At 38.9% G+C, this 17,127-nt stretch overlaps 1 protein-coding gene across 1 annotated transcript in view; it reads left to right on the top strand.

Annotated features, from left to right (window-relative positions):
* SIM1 (SIM bHLH transcription factor 1) overlaps positions 1-16,723 on the top strand; it is a 65,323-nt gene extending 48,600 nt beyond the window's left edge. Inside the window, exons 11-12 of the mRNA XM_028511072.2 lie at positions 13,322-13,724; positions 15,957-16,723. Of these exons, the coding sequence (XP_028366873.1) occupies positions 13,322-13,724; positions 15,957-16,687 (1,134 nt within the window). The 3' untranslated portion in view covers positions 16,688-16,723. The remainder of the gene's footprint in view (positions 1-13,321; positions 13,725-15,956) is intronic.
* Positions 16,724-17,127: the final 404 nt, after the last annotated feature.

Below are 17,127 nucleotides of genomic sequence, written 5' to 3'. Positions count from 1 at the left end.
TACAGGCTCTTTCAAGAGTAGAACTGTGAACAAGCACTCTGTGACCTACACTTGAGGAGCAGAGGACCATCCCCATCCGATCTGAAAGTGCGATTTCTAGTCTTCAGGTTCCCTCTGTCATTTCCAGTGCAACAATGGAAAGATGTGATAGCTGATATTTGCTCTGTGTGTGAATGTTTTAATTACAAAATAATTGCATTGATGTGAATGTCTGTGCAAGAAATGCTGTTTGGCTCTGTCTTCCACCTCAGGAACAGTCTGTGTTTACGGGCACGTCCCTACTTCCAGGTCTCCGTTCCCATGGTCAGTACATGCTTTCTAAGTCCCTGTCTTACTCTTTTTTTAATAAGTGACGTACATTTTTGTACTACACCTTTATTAGTTTTATGCTCTATGAGGGATAGATTTCTACAGGAAATGGAAAAGTCTCTTAAAATATTTTTTTGTTTGGTTTGGTTTGGGATCCTCGGGACCTAAAAGGCCCTGAGGGTCATGTTCCTTCATGATGTTTCTTGGCCCTTGGCTCCTCTCTGCCCCATCCTCACTGCCTTTGTCTGGTTCCAGGTTCTCCAGAACAGCCCCCCACATTCAGACCATTCTCATTCTCCTAACTGTGTCTCTGCTCTCTGATCCGTCCTGCCAGAGTCCGTTTTCTGAAACACCTTGTGTGTCACGTATCCTCTCATCACTCTTCAGCCCTATTGAAAAAACCCACAGACGCTCCTTACAGGTTATAGAGTGAGGTCCAGTCTCTACACGCTGACCCAGGCTACGTCTTCACCCCTGCCTACCCCCTCAGTCTCACCCCTACACCAGGTCTCACTCTAGCTTGAGTGAGTGAGCCTCTCACTCACTCTGCTGTGGCCTCTGTCTGAGGACACCTTTCCTGTTGAGCTTAAATCCTTCGCACCCCCCACAGTGCAGCTGCAGCGTCCCCTGGCATCCCCGCAGACCCTTGGCCATAAGGCATAATTCATGTTAAACACATCTCTATTCCACAACACAGGATGGTTTGGATCTGGGGGAGATGTAGTGTCAAAAAAGAAATTTGCCAGCGGGTGGAACAGCTGTGCCAAATCAAATGCAGGCCTCTGCTTCGAGCTTCATGGAAGTGGTGGCTGGGATTTACGATTCTGCCGCCCAGTGGAACAAAGAAGGAATGGCTGAACCCACCACCAAAATGTATCCAGGAAAGTTTATTTTAACAAAATCTATGAAATCAAATTTAGTTAAAACTAAACAGTAAAATTCAAGAGAGCAGTGCCTTATTTGACAGTCCTTTGGTGGGATTCGACACACTCATAATGGGAAGCTTCTGGAGTTAAGAATGTTGGATTTGGATATCTTTAAGAAATCTAGATTTCTTTAACTCTTCCATCCTTCACAGATTTTTAAGAAACCCCCTTGGCACATTATAGTGCATCATATTGCTGTGTTTGAAGGTCAAGGTTCTGATGTATATTGTTTAATAGATAGTTATGATAGTTTTCCTTACTATTTTACTGAGCGTGGCTTAGAAGAAAAGGATCTATCCTTCCACTTACAGACAACATTGATTAGCTCAGTAAAGGACTCTGAACTTCAATTTCTCTTCACAAAAGTGCAAATCCAGTAGATCTCTTTCAGTGTGCAGAAGGCCAGTAATATGCCTGCCAATCTGCTAGCCCATCACAGGACACTGCCCAAGAGCTGCCTGGGCAGCCCGTCCTTTGTTCAGACCCAGAATTAACCAGTGGACCACCAAACAAAGCTGCAGTAAGGCACTGGAGCAGGTGGCACCACCTGTACACATCTAATCCAAGCCCATCTAATCTGCCATTTATATGTGAAAAATCAGAGTGAGAGGATCAGGGAAAGGATGGAAGTGGATCTGCCTAATGCCGGAAGCACATAAGAGAAGAAGATTACCATAAAAACCAGCTACTGCTCCTGGAAACCCAGGATTTACCCAATGGGCTAGCGCTATGTCTGTATTATCTGTATTAAGTTAGGATAGTCTTGATCATTTATAGCTGTGTATGCCAGGACACTAAAAAGCTTATCTAAATATTTATTCTGTGTTTATTACCTGTCTGAAATCTTCAGTGCAATGAAAATTCCAGCAAGCCTTTAGGACTTTACCTTTGGATTTCCAAAAGGATGTGAATTGTGGATTTCATGGTTTGGGAACAGCTCTCTCCATATGGACCTCTATAGGAGATTCCTTATAGAATTACATTGGAGGAAACCCGGCCTCTGGTCTGAGTGCTGATTCCCTTCCAGCTGTACATCACCCTGACAGCTAATGAGATGTCGACTGTGGTTACTTTTCTGTGAGAAAAATGAGTGAACCAAATCCCAGGAACATTTTTGTAACTGTGGGGGGTGGATTAAGAGAAGGCTTATGACATTTCAAACCACATTTAAAGTATGTTAAAAAACTTCCTATGTTTCTATTTCATGAAATGCGTCAGGGATTTTACAGGTATAAAAGATTTCTCACCAGAATATTCTTTGAGCTAAAAATAACTAAAATGTGGATTAAAGTTAAAAACAATGTCACAATGAATAATAGAATGAACTCTGAGTGAAGGAAATGAAAAATGAGTGAAAAATCTTGTGAACACATCCTTAAAAATTGATTCTGAGAAGCTGACAATTTATACCATTTTCTAAAATGAAGGAAGACATGACCAAAATATTTAAGGTTTCTAATAATTGAACTGTGAGTCAATATTTGCTTTCTAATTATTTATAGTAAAATAGAAATATTTATTGCTTAGTTCCTCTGGTGAAACCATCATAAACTCTGGAGTGTGACTCAGGTAGATTTTTTTTTCTTTGAAATGCATTCTCCAATCTCCAGTTTTCCTGAGGAAGGTTTGTTTGTTTGTTTGCTTATTTGTTTTAGCTTAACTGTTTGTCATTAAACTGAATTTCATTAAAAAATTCATGAGCATTCTTTTCCTAAGCTAAGTATTTGAGGGTCTTGTATAGAAATCATGTTATACTTAGCCATTCTTATATATATTCTGTAAAAATTATTCTTGCTGTTGATTAATAAGACAATAAATTAGAAATGAAGTGGCAACAAAGAAATTTCTACCTGTCATTAGTAGGCATACAGGCATACAGAAGTGATGTCTATTTGAGATCCTCTCTGCAGTTTCAGGTGGCTATGATTTCTAGATGCTGCAGTTTCCTGAGGTTAGAAATGGACTCTAGTATTTGACTTGACTGCTGCTCAGTTACATTATCATAAGCATGTGTTTTCGGTCAGCCTCTCAGATTAGCAAAGTATCTTGCATAATTGTCATTTTAAAATGCATTTGATTCTGACATTAGTTTTTCTTTTACCCTGACGTTTATCCTTGAGAACCCCCCTCCCAATCCCCATAATTTCCAATGTGTGGAAGCCAAAGCCATTCTTTATAGTAAACATGACTCCTGTTTGAGGGAGCAGCCCAGCAGTGGGGGTTATTTTAATGGACATGCTGTATTACTTTAATCTAACCCTTTTACCATCTGTTCTTCCCATAACAGTGAATGAAAAAAAAAGAACATATTTTATGTTTCAGGGTTACATTAGTAAAAAGTAAGATAAAAGTGATTTAAAAGCATGCATATGTTCTTAGTACAATGCAGTCTGCATCTGTGATGTTTTTTCTCATGGTTCAGACACAAATCAAGAGGAAAGCTGCTCATGCTTGAGAGAGTGAAAGTTTTTCATGGAAAACAGGACTTTACCATAAGAGGGTCTCTCTCTTCATTTTACAGCTAAAAATGATAAAAACCTTGATGAGCTGCCAGAATAAAAATAGATAACTGTAACATCTATTGTTGGAACATCTGGCATTTTTCCTGAGTTGGGTGGTTTCTGCCACATCTAGAGGAATGCCGAGCACCTGCCTAGAGCAAGCTGTTGTGGCAGGGATGAAGCTCATGACTCTTATCAAACGAGGAATATCTGTGGGTATAATTGTGAATATCCGTGGGTGTGCTTGGGGCAAAGAATGCTTTAGTGGTGAGAGGAGGTCACCCAAGGGTGTGTGGGGATGGTTTCCTGGAATGTGGAGGTTGGAAAAAGCCTGCTTTGGATAAACATGCTTGGGGACTTGGGATGCATTACTGCTTGGAGGGTGGGACACTACCGTCATTGTTATGTAAGTACCTAAATCTAGATGAGCCCGTGGTACTGGAAAGAGCGAGGGATCTAGAATTGCATCCTTCCTCTTAAACTTCATAATCATATAACAATGGGCAATTTTTTTTTTGAGCTTCACTTGCTGCATCTGTAAAGGAATTGATAATACTTTTAAGATGTTTTTAGCATTTAATAAGATAATGTCTATAGAATCTCAGCATAGTGACTAACACATAACAAGTATTTGATAATGATAGTTATTGTTGTTGTTATGCGTATTAGTTAGCACCCACAAATCCTATAGTAAATTGCCTTTTAGGCAGTTAGAGTTCATTTTCTCTTCATAAGCAACCATGGTGTTAAAAGACAGAGTAATGACTCCCTTCTGTGGACTCCTAAACAATGTTTTTCTCTCTCTTTGGGTCGTTGGCATTTCCTCACTTGTATTAAAGGTATACTTTGTTAACATAGCTTTACTTATCTATAAAATTATTTATGATCCTCCTGATGTGACCACCTGGAAGGTGGGGCTGTGCTTCTCACCTCACTTAACACATTGCCTTGTAAAGAGTAGGCACTCAAATGTTAGAACAAGTTATAGGAGCAATTATTGTAAGTAGCTCCCACTGGATGCACAGAAAGCCCCAAATGATGGTTCAGACCTTTTACCAGATGATGTATTAGACTTTTCTAGAAGGAATGAGCCTTTCATGAGCTGCGTCCCAAAGGGGCGCTGGGTATATGGATGTTGCTGTGGTAGTCATCCAAGCTCTTTGCCTGTCAGCTTTAGCCTACCTTTGGAGGGCAGTGTTTGGTTTCATGTTCATGGGAACCAGGGCAGCCTCCACCTGACTCACTTTTTAATTTGCCAAAATGAATGTCTGCTTTGAAAATTAAATTTTAAATAAGAAATATGGGTAACTTAAGGTGCAGAGCATTCTAAATGACAACCAGTTTTTTGAAGAAAAACAGGTTTTAGCAAAATTAACCAAAAATTAATTTTCAAAATTAATTAACTTTCTTCACTTGATTGATGCACCCAATTAAAATAGGAAATTAAATAATTCAGTTCCATAGCCTTAAATATAAGGGAAAGTGTTACCTTTTCAAAGGAAGAGCAGGTATTCTACAGCTCCTAGAACATGCTTTTGTTTTCTGTGAAGATAGTGTATACACCAGCAATCATGGAGAAACATCTGTAGCTCTTAGATATATTCTGATGGATCACAGTTCTCACTGTCTTTTTACCTTTTAAAGCAGATCTTTGGACTTTTAATCAAAGTTTAGGTGGTAACAATCGTTGGTGCCAGAGTGCATTTTAGCTTTGAAAATCAGAGTTTTTGGAAGAAAGGCCTAGTGTTGAGGTAACTGGCCAGTCAACAGATTTCTTTTTGCAGTTGGAATGTTGATTTCTTATCCTTTAACATACATGTTTTATCTCTTACATGCTTGTAGGCTGGGACTGAATATATGGTCTCTAGAATATGCAGCCTAGGAGAAAAGTAATTTTTTGAAACGGTGAAAGTCATTAATCAAGAAGCTGTGCTTGCAACGTACATATCTGAAACATGTTTGCATCTTAAGAGTGCCTTGATTCATATCATTGTTTTGATCTTCACTACAATCCTGTAATGTGGGTAGTCTGTTTCTATCATGAAGATGCAAAAATCAAGGCATGAGGAAAGTGATCTTTTCTACAAGTCATGTTGGATAATAGTAGATCAGGGTCCTTCCATATTTGAGTCCAATGCTATTTTTACTAGAATCCCTAGTCAGTAACTTTAAATTACATTTTTATGCACAAAATATTAATAATCAATAAATACAAAGATATTTAAGTAATTTAGTTATAGAGCAACTTTTCATTTCTTCAGAAAATTTTTTTAAATAAATGGCTTTATCTCTAATTATTCTATAAAAATAAGTTTACTACATAGGATTTTTCTATTTTAAAACATTTATTTTGAAATGATTTCATGCATAAAGAAAAATTGCAAGAAGAGTGAAGTATTCCTGTATACTAAACCTACGTTTATCAGTGCTTACTGTTAATTTTGCCATATTTGCTTTGTTATTCTCTCTCTCTCTTTCCCCCTCCATCTTCCCTCATTATTTTTTTCTGAACCAGTTTAGAGTGGGTTCCATATATGATGCCTCTTTATCTTAAATGTGTATTGCTTGGCCTAATTCTTTCCTTTAGAAGTGGAAAACTGCATTTTCTTGTGAGGTGTTGCCAACTTCCCCTCCGTGGAGGTTGCGTCAGTTTCATTCCCCCCAGCACTATGTGGGAGAGCCGGTTCCCCACCCTCTGCCCCACAATGCATTGTCAAGCTTTTGGATTTTTGCTAATTTGATCACTGAGACATGGTATCCCAACATTGTTTTAATTTGCATTTATCTTATTAAAAGTTAAATATCTTTTCATATGTTCAAGGGCTATTTTAATATTTTTTCTGTGAGTAGTCAGTTTTAGTCAGTTTGTCTTTTGACCATTTTTATTGTGCTTTCTTTTGTCTTCTTTTGTTATTTTTCTCACTTTTGTATTGAGAACTGAATTTATTTTTTATTTCATTTTTATTGATCCAGGTGTCTAAGTTGTGTATCCCATAAATCCAAATATGTACTATTTTTATTAACTTTTCCCCAGAAACTCTGTAGTTCCTGTTTGTATTTGCCTATTCCCCCAAAGTTATTTAATAGCCTTTTTCCCCAGATGGAAAGCCTTTCAAAATTTTTATTTTTTTTATTTATTGTGATCAGACAGCATTGTTTATAATATTTCTACTTCATGAACTTTACTGAAATTTTATTTATGGCCTAATACATTTTAATAAAGTTTGATGATTAATTATGTACACTAAGATTGATTCTTTATTATCGGTGTGTGAAGTTTGATATATAGCCTTAACATTTAACTGATTTGTTTTATAAGTCTTGTATAATTTTTCTTCTTCTTCTTATTTTTATCTACTTTATTTTTCCTATATTGAGAGTAGTGTCTTACTTTCCTATTATTTGGATGTCTATTTCTCCTTTTATCTCTTGTAGTTTCTGCTTTATATAGGTGGTATTGCTGTGTTATTTGATGAGCAGACAGAAAGACAGAAAAACATATTTTTAAGTAAGAGAGTGACATAATTAGATAAGATTTCAGAAAGATCTCTGATGTGGCTAGGTTTTCTGAACCCCAGACCCTAGGCGAGGGAGTTTCTAGGTAGAAACTCCCTACGTTGGGAGTTTCTGGGGCTCATTCATTTTTCCTCTGTCAGAAAGGCAGGAAGTAGAATGGTGGTTTCCAAGGGTTAGGGAGTTATCGGAGTTGTTATTTAATGGGCATAGAGTTTCTGTTTTGCAAGATAAAGAGTTCTGGAGATGGTTGGAGGTAATGGTTGCACAGAAATATGAATGTACTGTACTTACTGCCACTGAATTGTACACTTAAAAAGGGGTAAGTTTGAAAGTTTTATATTATGCATATATTACCACTAGTAAAAATAATTTTTAAAAAAGAATGAGAACAGCCCTGGTTGGGTGGCTCAGTTGGTTGGAGAGTGGTCCCATACACCAAAAGACTGTGGGTTCAATTCCTGGTCAGGGCACATGCTTAGGTTGTGGGTTTGATTCTTAGTTGGGGTGCATTTGGGAAGCAACCAATGTTTCACATATAAATGTCTCTCTCTCTCTCTCTCTCTCTCTCTCTCTCTATCCCTTCTTCTCTCTCTAAAATCAATAAATATATCTTCAAGTGAGGATTTAAAAAAATTTAAAAAGAAAGAGAACAATGAGAGCCAGGAAGTCAGTGTTGCTATACATACTCATGTACAGGTTTTTGTATGAATATAATTTTCACTTATCTGGAAAAAGATGTCCAAGATTGCACATGAGTTGCATATTAAGTTTATTTAAAAACTGCCCAACTGGTTTCTAGAGAGGGTGTACACTTACATTCCCACCAGCAATGTACAAGTGGTCCAGTTTTCCCATATCTTTGTCAGCACTTGGTATTGTCACTATTTGTTATTTTAGTCAGTCTAATGGAAATACAGTAATATTGCCTTGTGGTTTTAATTAGCATCTCCCTAACTGCTAATGATGTTGACCATCATTTCATGTGATTATTTGTCATCTGTTTACCTATTTGGTGAAATGTCTCTTCATGTCTTTTGCTCATTTTTTTTTAATTACTGAATTTTGGGAGTTCTTTATAGATTCTGGATACTATACTTTGTTTGATACGTGGTTTGCAAATATTTTTTCCCTCTCTGTAGCTTATCTTTTTATCCCCTTAATAAGGTGATTTGTAGAACAAAAGTTTTTAATTTAGATCATCTAATTTATCAGTTTTCATTTATGCATTATACTTTTGGTATCAAGTCTAAGAACTCTTTTCAAGCCACATATCTTAAAAATTTTCTTTCATGTTATTTTCTAAAAGCTTTACAATTTTACCTTTTACATTTAATTTGTGTGTAAGGTATGAGACTTAGACTGAGGTTCATTTTATTTTTGCCTGAGGATAGCTGGTTACTCCAGCATTACTCATTAAGTCTGTTTTTCCTTCATTGAATTGCTTTTGCATTTGCGTCAAAAATCAGTTGGGCATACTTGCGTGGGTCTATTTATGGGTTCTCTGTTTTGTTCTATTGATCGGTGTATTAATTTCTCCACAAATACTACACAGTTATGATTACTGCAGCCATATGGTAAGTCTTGAGTTGGGTGGGTAGATTCTCTTACTTTATCATTCTGTTTCAAATTGTTTTAACAATTCTAGTTCTTTTTCCTTCTATATAAATGTTATACATATATTGAAAACTTCCTGTCTTCTTTTAACTCTGATCTTTTTATTTTCTGTATTCGATTTTTGTTTTCTTACATGTTTTCCATGATTTAGTCAATTTCTCTTTTTAAATTTTCATTTAAATCTATTCTCCTTTTCACAATTTGTAATTTATAATTTCACTATTTGTAATTTAAATAAAGATTTATTCAATTTCTTTGACATTGGTCAGTGTTTATTACATTTCCCCCTGTTTTGAAGTTATTGTTGGGTGTTATTTTCTTTGTCCATTTCTTAGTTTTAAATTTATGATTCCAGGAGCTGTGCCCATGTGTGCATGTCACATGTGTGTGTCTCCAAATGCTTGTTGAGGGCACTTGGTACAACTTGGAGTGTTTGTTGTCTTGTGATTTTCCTTTGTTTTGTGGTTGGTTACTTGATGGGAACTTTTATCCAGCTGGGACATTTGTACTTGCATTTTCATGTGTTTTTCCTACAGGAGTTTTAATATGAGTTTAATTTTTTTCCCCCATTCCTTGGCATTTTATGGAGTGGGTTACTATTTCAAGAGCACTCTTTCCTGTCAGTTTGTGAAATACAGTTTGTAAACGGATGATGATGGTGGTAGAGAGAGGAAGGAGGGAAGATAGGATTTGCCTGTCTTGTTTTTCTTTCCTGGTTACTGAACCCTTAATACCCCCTGTTCCTTCTTTCCTTTCACTGCTGTGTGCGAGGGACATAATCCATTCTCGATTTACTTTCGTCTCTTATGGAAATGACACTTGTCTGAAATTGCCACTTCAGATTTCGCTTGATTTCAAGCCCCTATACTATGGTCAGGGCTGTGGGTGATGGTGCGCTCATATTTCGGCACTTGTGATGATTTTGTCTGTTTTGCCAATGTCCTAAGCTTGTGCTCTCTCTCTTTCTCTCTCTTTTTCATGCAGTCTCTTAAACTCCCCCTTATCCTTCTCTTTGCTCCCACAGGCTCATAGCAGCTGCTGTTGTACTTTGTTTTAAGCTTATAAATTACTTGGCATGTTTTCTACCTCTTAGTAATGCTGATAGCATGGGTCACCTGTGATTTAACTTGTGCTTCTTGATGACCTTACAGGTTCTAGGGGAAGGATGTGTAGAGAGATATAGACTCAAATGGCTGCCATTACTTTTCCTACTCAGAAGCATCTGGGATGTAGTAATGTATTGACCAAAATGCATCCTGTAATCCCTCTAAAACTTGTGCTATAACGGGATACTTATAAAGTCAACATTATAGAAAAAAAACATAACTTATATAACTTTCTTCTTATAATCATGACAATTAAGAATTCTTGGACATGGATTGTAGTCCTATATAATTTATCTTTTTTAAATAAGTGAAATATAGGGACCAGTGTAAGAATGATATGTCTCAACACTAGAAAGGATACCAAATGCAGAAAATATAATATAGAATTTTAGAGCTGAAAGAAAAATTAGAGAAAGTCTAATCTAACCAGTACATCACCTTGCAGATGAGGCTAAGAAAGAGAAAGTAATTTGTCCATGGTTACCTTGAGTGCTACATGCAAGATTGTCCTGGGACCAAGTTCCCTTGGCTTCTTGTCCCTACTGCCTCTTCCATTAAGTAGCTCCTTTTCTGGATCAGCCTTTGGTAGGTGACGTATCATGATGACCCTTTTCCTTTAGGAGCAGCGTTCATTCGCTGTGCAGCATGCACTGCGTGCAGTGGCTGGTGGCAATCTCCCCTCTCTGCTCTCCCTTGTCCTCAGATACCGAATGAGCACCTGAAATAGTTCAGATCAAATTATGGGCTTGAGGTATTCTCAACAGAGTTCACTTCTAGCACAGTTCCTTTTAACATGACAAATGTAGCTCAGGGCTTGGATGATGCAAACTGGTGCAAGTTTACAGAGCTTGAAAAACAAAGGTTTATGGCTAGGCTTTTCCTCTGTGCCTCTAGAGCAATGTGAGGTCTTGATCTAACTTAATCACCTGATTTCTGCCTGTTTGAATGGCAGTGTACTTGCTGTTGTAGTTTCCTGACGATTGACAAGAAGCTTATCCCTCAAATTCTTCTTTGGATGCTCTTGAAATGTGTACCTCATGCATGCCAGGGTTACCTTGTGTTGAATTTTCTTTGTGAGCAGAGGACAGAATGTTCTCTGCTGCGCCAATAGCACTTCCCCATATATACTCATGGGAAGCTTTTCCCCCTCTCAACAGGGCTCAAATGTCTTGACTGGAGTACTTCAGAAATAGGCCTGGTTTATACTTTTATCAAAACAAGCAGAGTCTGGACAGTTGCTAGCTTGGACTAGCATGGGTGATCTGAATCTTTCCTAGGCAAGTACATGGATGGTGTTAGGGCACCGTCTGAAGGGCAAATGTATAGCATGCTGATTCTCATGCAGTAAGGAGAGGGGGTGCAACAATCGCTTGGTGAAAGTGAAGGTGGCATCTTGTGAAAAGAAAGGCTGGTGTCCATGGCAAGAAAAGGTTGATGCCATGTGGAGGTGTGATGTAGGAAAATGGGGCTCAGTATGCACTGATGTACCCAATTTATAGTCCTTCAGGGAAAGAAGCTGGATTTACTATTATTTTTTTTCTTGTTGGAATATGCCAATAATCCATATGTACATTTGGAAAATAATTAAAGTAATAATTAGAAATGGTAATGGAAAAATCTTGAACCCAGAACTTACACAGAACTCTGTCCTGAGCATGCTGTCTTTATTAGCATATTTTGAAGTCTCCCCAGAGGAACTTCTGTACCTCATTTCTCTGGCTCCAGGAGCCCCTAAACTGGGCTGCACATTTGCACTGAGTGGGGAAGTCAGGGTTCTTCCTTCTGCTCAGGGTGGGCCCAGTGTGAAGGAAAGAGTTTACCTTGTCCTGTGAAGGTTTCACTCTGAGTAAAATTTGCTCAACTAGCACATGACAAGTAAAGAACTGTGGAGTCTAGGAATTTATCCCCCCCCCCCCCATACCACGACAGACACCCATTCCTCCTTTTATCTGGGCTAAGAATGAATATGTAAAATGGACTTATATTCTGGTTGCTGAGACTATAAAGCAGTTCCTGCCACTTTTCTAGAAATCTCTCTGACCTTGGATCCTTTTCTCTCCCCTCTCTTCCTTAACAGTGTTTTCTCTCAAGTGTAAAACTGTGGTTTGGAGTGCAGCCTTTGAGACCAGATAGACTGTGGGGTGGCCGTACCATCCTATTAAAACTCTCAGTGGTACAGTTTCCTCATCTATAAAATGAAGTTGTATTATTGTCCAGGTGGTTATGAGGATTTAATGATATATTTATATTCATATACACACACAATGATTAGCACATTGATAGGCACGTGACAAGTTCTCAATAAATGGCTATTATTATCATACCAGGAAATCTCTATATAGTACTTAGACCTGTGTTTGGCATTAGGTAGCCAAAAACTGGTAAAAATTGTATTATTAATTTTAATGGTCATAAGGACCTTCAAACTGAGCATACCTCCTAGAGAGGTCTGCTGAGCCTTTCACATTTCTTTCAGCACCAGACCAAATACTCTGGCAACAAGTAAGCAGTACGATTCCAAACAGGCACAGCATGGCTGGCAGCTGGTTTTCATGATGATCCTATGCATATTTGAAGTTCACTTTAGAAAGCAAGAAGCACACCCAGTAAATAGGGCCAGCTTATATGGGCAAGACTTTTAGAAAGTTATATTACAATTGCGTTAGCTAAGCTTTTACCCTACCATATAGCCAGCATTGCCCTCAGAGAGTTAACAGTCCCATGTAAAGCATTATCAATAAGCATGTCCTTGGGTGAGGATTAAAAAAATCACACTAAAAAAAACTTAGGGTGCAGCACGTTGATGCCTTTCTTAATCCTATTTTTTTAATTCAGAAAACAAATTAAAAATAGAAGCAATAGAAGTAATATATGAAGCTTTCTTGGACTCTTCCTTTGGCAATGCCATTTGGGTAGTGATAGAGAATTTGGGTTTGAAGTTTGGTGCTGCCACCTGCCAACTCTGTGGCTTTGGACAAATTGGTTTTCCTCTTCGTGCCTTAACTTCCCTATCTATACAATGGGTTACTAATATAGCCATTAAAGAGTTAATAGAACTACTGGTGAATGGGGAGGGGGGTTGGTAGTTCACATTAAGCAGTTTCAAGAGTGCCTGGCATTTAGTTCCATCCATGTTTGTTATTATTTTTATCTCCTCCTTTCAGCAGGATAAGGATTTTGTTTTGCCTAACTGCTTACTGATTGCAAGTCAGGGGTGCCCAGCTGGTACGAGAATGAGTCTTCTTTTGGTGCCTGAAGCCCACTATGTCCTTAGGGGAACTTGCAGAGTAAAAAGGCTCTTTTTGTTTTTGTTTTTTTAAATGTACGTTTTTCACCCTTTTGGTTTCAGTACTCTGGATTTCACACAGAAAGATCGGAATCTGATCACGACAGCCAGTGGGGCGGAAGTCCCCTGACAGACACAGCCTCTCCGCAGCTGCTGGACCCCGCGGACAGGCCAGGCTCTCAGCACGATGCGTCCTGTGCCTACAGACAATTCTCTGACCGCAGCGCCCTCTGCTACGGCTTTGCGCTCGACCCCTCCAGGCTGGTGGAGGAGAGGCATTTCCACACCCAGGCCTGTGAGGGAGGCCGCTGTGAGGCCGGCAGGTACTTCCTGGGGACGCAGCAGGCGGGGAGGGAGCCCTGGTGGGGCTCTCGCGCAGCCCTGCCCCTGACCAAGGCCTCCCCAGAAAGCCGAGAAGCCTATGAAAACAGCATGCCTCACATCGCTTCAGTCCACAGGATCCACGGTAAGGGCAGTTGAAATGCCTCCTGAGCTCGCCGCAGTGGATCCCTGGGCAGGTTTATGATATTCTAGGTTGTACACCGCAGGGATTGACCCTGTGGTTTTCTCCTTTGAGTTTACAAAACAGAAACTGACACCAATGGGATTTAGAAAACCAATTTTACTCTCTTTAAGAGTATTGATTTTGCTAGTAGTTTACCAAACACATTTATTTTGGATAGATGAGGAAAAGTGATTCCCATTTTAAACATCAAATAAGTGCAGAAATTAAGTTAAAGTGAATTGTTGAGTAAGTCTATTGAACTTGTATTATATATATATTTAAATTTTTGTGTTATTTTCTTCTGCATTTTCATGCTTCAAATGTGGACTTAAGTGGTTTGGGGGCTCATCCAGCTATGTCTGTCTCTGAGGGCACTGTTGGCATGTGTGTGTAGGGGGTGCAGTCTTTGTTTCATGGCCTATCACTCACATCACAGGAAGTTTAACCTTCCTGGACCTCTGGGGATTAATGTCAGTAACTACCACCTTCCCTCCTTATTATGACAACTCACCATGACCCCTGTGAGTAGAGGGTGGAGAGGTATGTAGAACCTCCCAAGCTTTTCACCCTGAGATTATTACGTGGCTTTATGAACACACAGAAATGGGCATGGCAGTGAAGGCCTTTAGTGCTACTCACACTCTTTTTCGTTCATTCTACAGTAAACTGGTCAAGGAGCACGTTCTGTCCATTTCAAAGTTAGATTCAGTCAGGTCTTTGAAACTCTCCCTATCTCATTAAAATTCAGTGTCATTAAGGTTGATCCGATGGTCCTGATGGTACTCTTCTTGGCGTCAGCAGGGTGGGTGATGTGCTAGACGGTGCTGCACTCACCCATGAAGTCTTCTGTCAGATGCCACCCGGCACTGCCTGCCTGCTATGATTTTCATTTTTTTTTCTTTTTCCCCTTTTATTTTGAGTTTCTCTAGTTTTGTTAGACTAGTAATGGAAACCCAAGGCAAAGAACAATGGCTTGCCAAAGAATGAAGTGAAGTGAAAATCCTGGCTTAATGTACATGGTCTGGAGGAAAATATTAGAAATAAAACAAGAAGAGAAGAGAAAAGGAAAGCAGTGAAGAGTATGATCCAGAACTTTGCTGCGTGAAGCAGTTTACAGCTTTCATGTGTTCCTGCTCCTCTTCTCCCTTTCATATTGACTTTGGACTGCTTTGAGAGTTATTTAATTCATGGAACATATTTTGGATACATTATTCCCGCACATTAGATCTCTCTGCTTAGGGCAGAATGCATTTTTATTAACATTTTAAATTTTAATTTATCCTTTACCTTATTTCAGAAATATTCTAAGATATGAATTACTCTATGATTATATGTAAAACTGAGATTTGTATCACTAGATTTGAGAAGACAATATTTATATCTTTGATTGTGACAAGATATATACATATCCATGCACATGTCTACATATATACATATATAGTATATATATTCTTAATCCTCAGTTTAAAAATTAACATTAGATTCTTTTTTTAAGATTTTATTTATTTTTAGAGAGGGAAGGGAGGAGAAAGAGAGAGAGAAACATCAATGTGCGGTTGCTGGGGTCCATGGCTTGCAACCCAGGCATGTGCCCTGACTGGGAATCGAACCTGTGACACTTTGGTTTGCAGCCCGTGCTCAATCCACTGAGCTATGCCAGCCAGGGCTAACATTAGGTTCTTTACTGTAACTGTACTTAAAATACATTTAGCAATGTTGACATTTTAGTTGATTTAGTTGGAATTGGGAAAATAGTCCAGCCTATATCATTATCTCCCTCAAACCCAAATGATAGCATCTTCTAAGAATTGATTTAATATGATACTTTTCTATAAAATAAAATAAGCCAAATACTATGCATTTTTCTTTCATTATTTACAGCCTGACAGGTTTAGTGATGTGCATACATGAAGTATAGGTACTCTTCACTGTTTTTCTAATTGGCATTCACAATCCATGAACAAGGTTTACCTTCTAAAATACTTGTTACAGTCTTCATTGGATTTAAAAGCCACAGAACTGTGAATTCCAGAATAATACTTTGATACTCTGTCATGGGGGGAGCCTGTCTCTTTCAAATATTGGTGCATATATGAAAAATGAAAGATACAAGGTTTCTTTAAAAAAGAAATACACTTACATTTTGGGGGTGAATTTTGAACCCACTTACTTTTTACTTTTTCTTGTTTCTAGGGCGAGGTCACTGGGATGAAGACAGTGTGGTCAGTTCTCCAGACCCCGGATCGGCCAGCGAATCAGGGGAACGGTATCGCACTGAGCCGTATCAAAGTAGCCCACATGAACCTAGCAAAATTGAAACTCTGATAAGAGCTACCCAGCAAATGATTAAAGAAGAAGAGAACAGATTGCAGCTAAGGAAAGCCCCCCCAGACCAAGTGGCTTCCATTAACGGAGCTGCAAAAAAACACTCCCTCTGTTTTGCAAACTACCAACAGGCCCCACCGACAGGCGAAGTCTGCCATGGTTCCACCCTTGCCAACACTTCGCCATGTGACCATATCCAGCAGAGAGAGGGAAAGATGCTGAGCCCCCATGAAAATGACTATGACAACAGTCCCACTGCACTGTCTCGGATAAGCAGTCCCAATTCGGATCGCATTTCAAAATCCAGTTTGATCTTAGCTAAGGACTATCTCCATTCGGATATGTCTCCTCATCAGACAGCAGGAGACCACCCTGCCGTGTCCCCAAACTGCTTTGGCTCTCACCGGCAATATTTTGATAAGCATGCTTACACATTGACTGGATATGCCTTGGAGCACTTATATGATGGCGAAACCATTAGAAACTATTCCTTGGGCTGTAACGGCTCCCACTTTGAGGTAACGTCCCATCTAAGGATGCAGCCAGACCCAGCACAAGGACACAAGGGAACATCTGTTATAATAACCAATGGAAGCTGATGTTTTTCTAAAATATTTTGTTCTTTAAAGATCTCTGAAACATATTTATAGGTTCATGCCCCAATGACCAGCATTTCCTATGCTACAGATTATTAGAGAGGATAATTTCCGTTACTGGGTGTTTGACATGCGTTCCTTTGAAATAAAAGAAAACAGCACTAGCATTCAAGGTTATACATAGACGATGGAGCTAAAGTGAATACAAAAACTTCCCCTCTATATGGGAACAGAGTAGATAAATTTCAAATTGAAGAATACTTGTGTAGATTAAGTGAGCATGTGTAGCACACGGAAGGACTGATGGATGACAGCATCGAGCTGTGATGATCCAGTGAAACTCACGCGCATGCACAGCCGCTACTGACAGACCGCATTGTCCACCTTCTGTGCAGAGGTCTAGGCTATGTTCCATAAATACACCCTAAATGGGTAACTTTCCT

Source organism: Phyllostomus discolor, chromosome 4 (genome assembly GCF_004126475.2).
Source record: "Phyllostomus discolor isolate MPI-MPIP mPhyDis1 chromosome 4, mPhyDis1.pri.v3, whole genome shotgun sequence".
NCBI lineage: Eukaryota > Metazoa > Chordata > Mammalia > Chiroptera > Phyllostomidae > Phyllostomus > Phyllostomus discolor.
The sequence above is the reverse complement of the archived record's forward strand: the minus strand, read 5'-3'. Positions and strand labels throughout refer to the sequence as shown.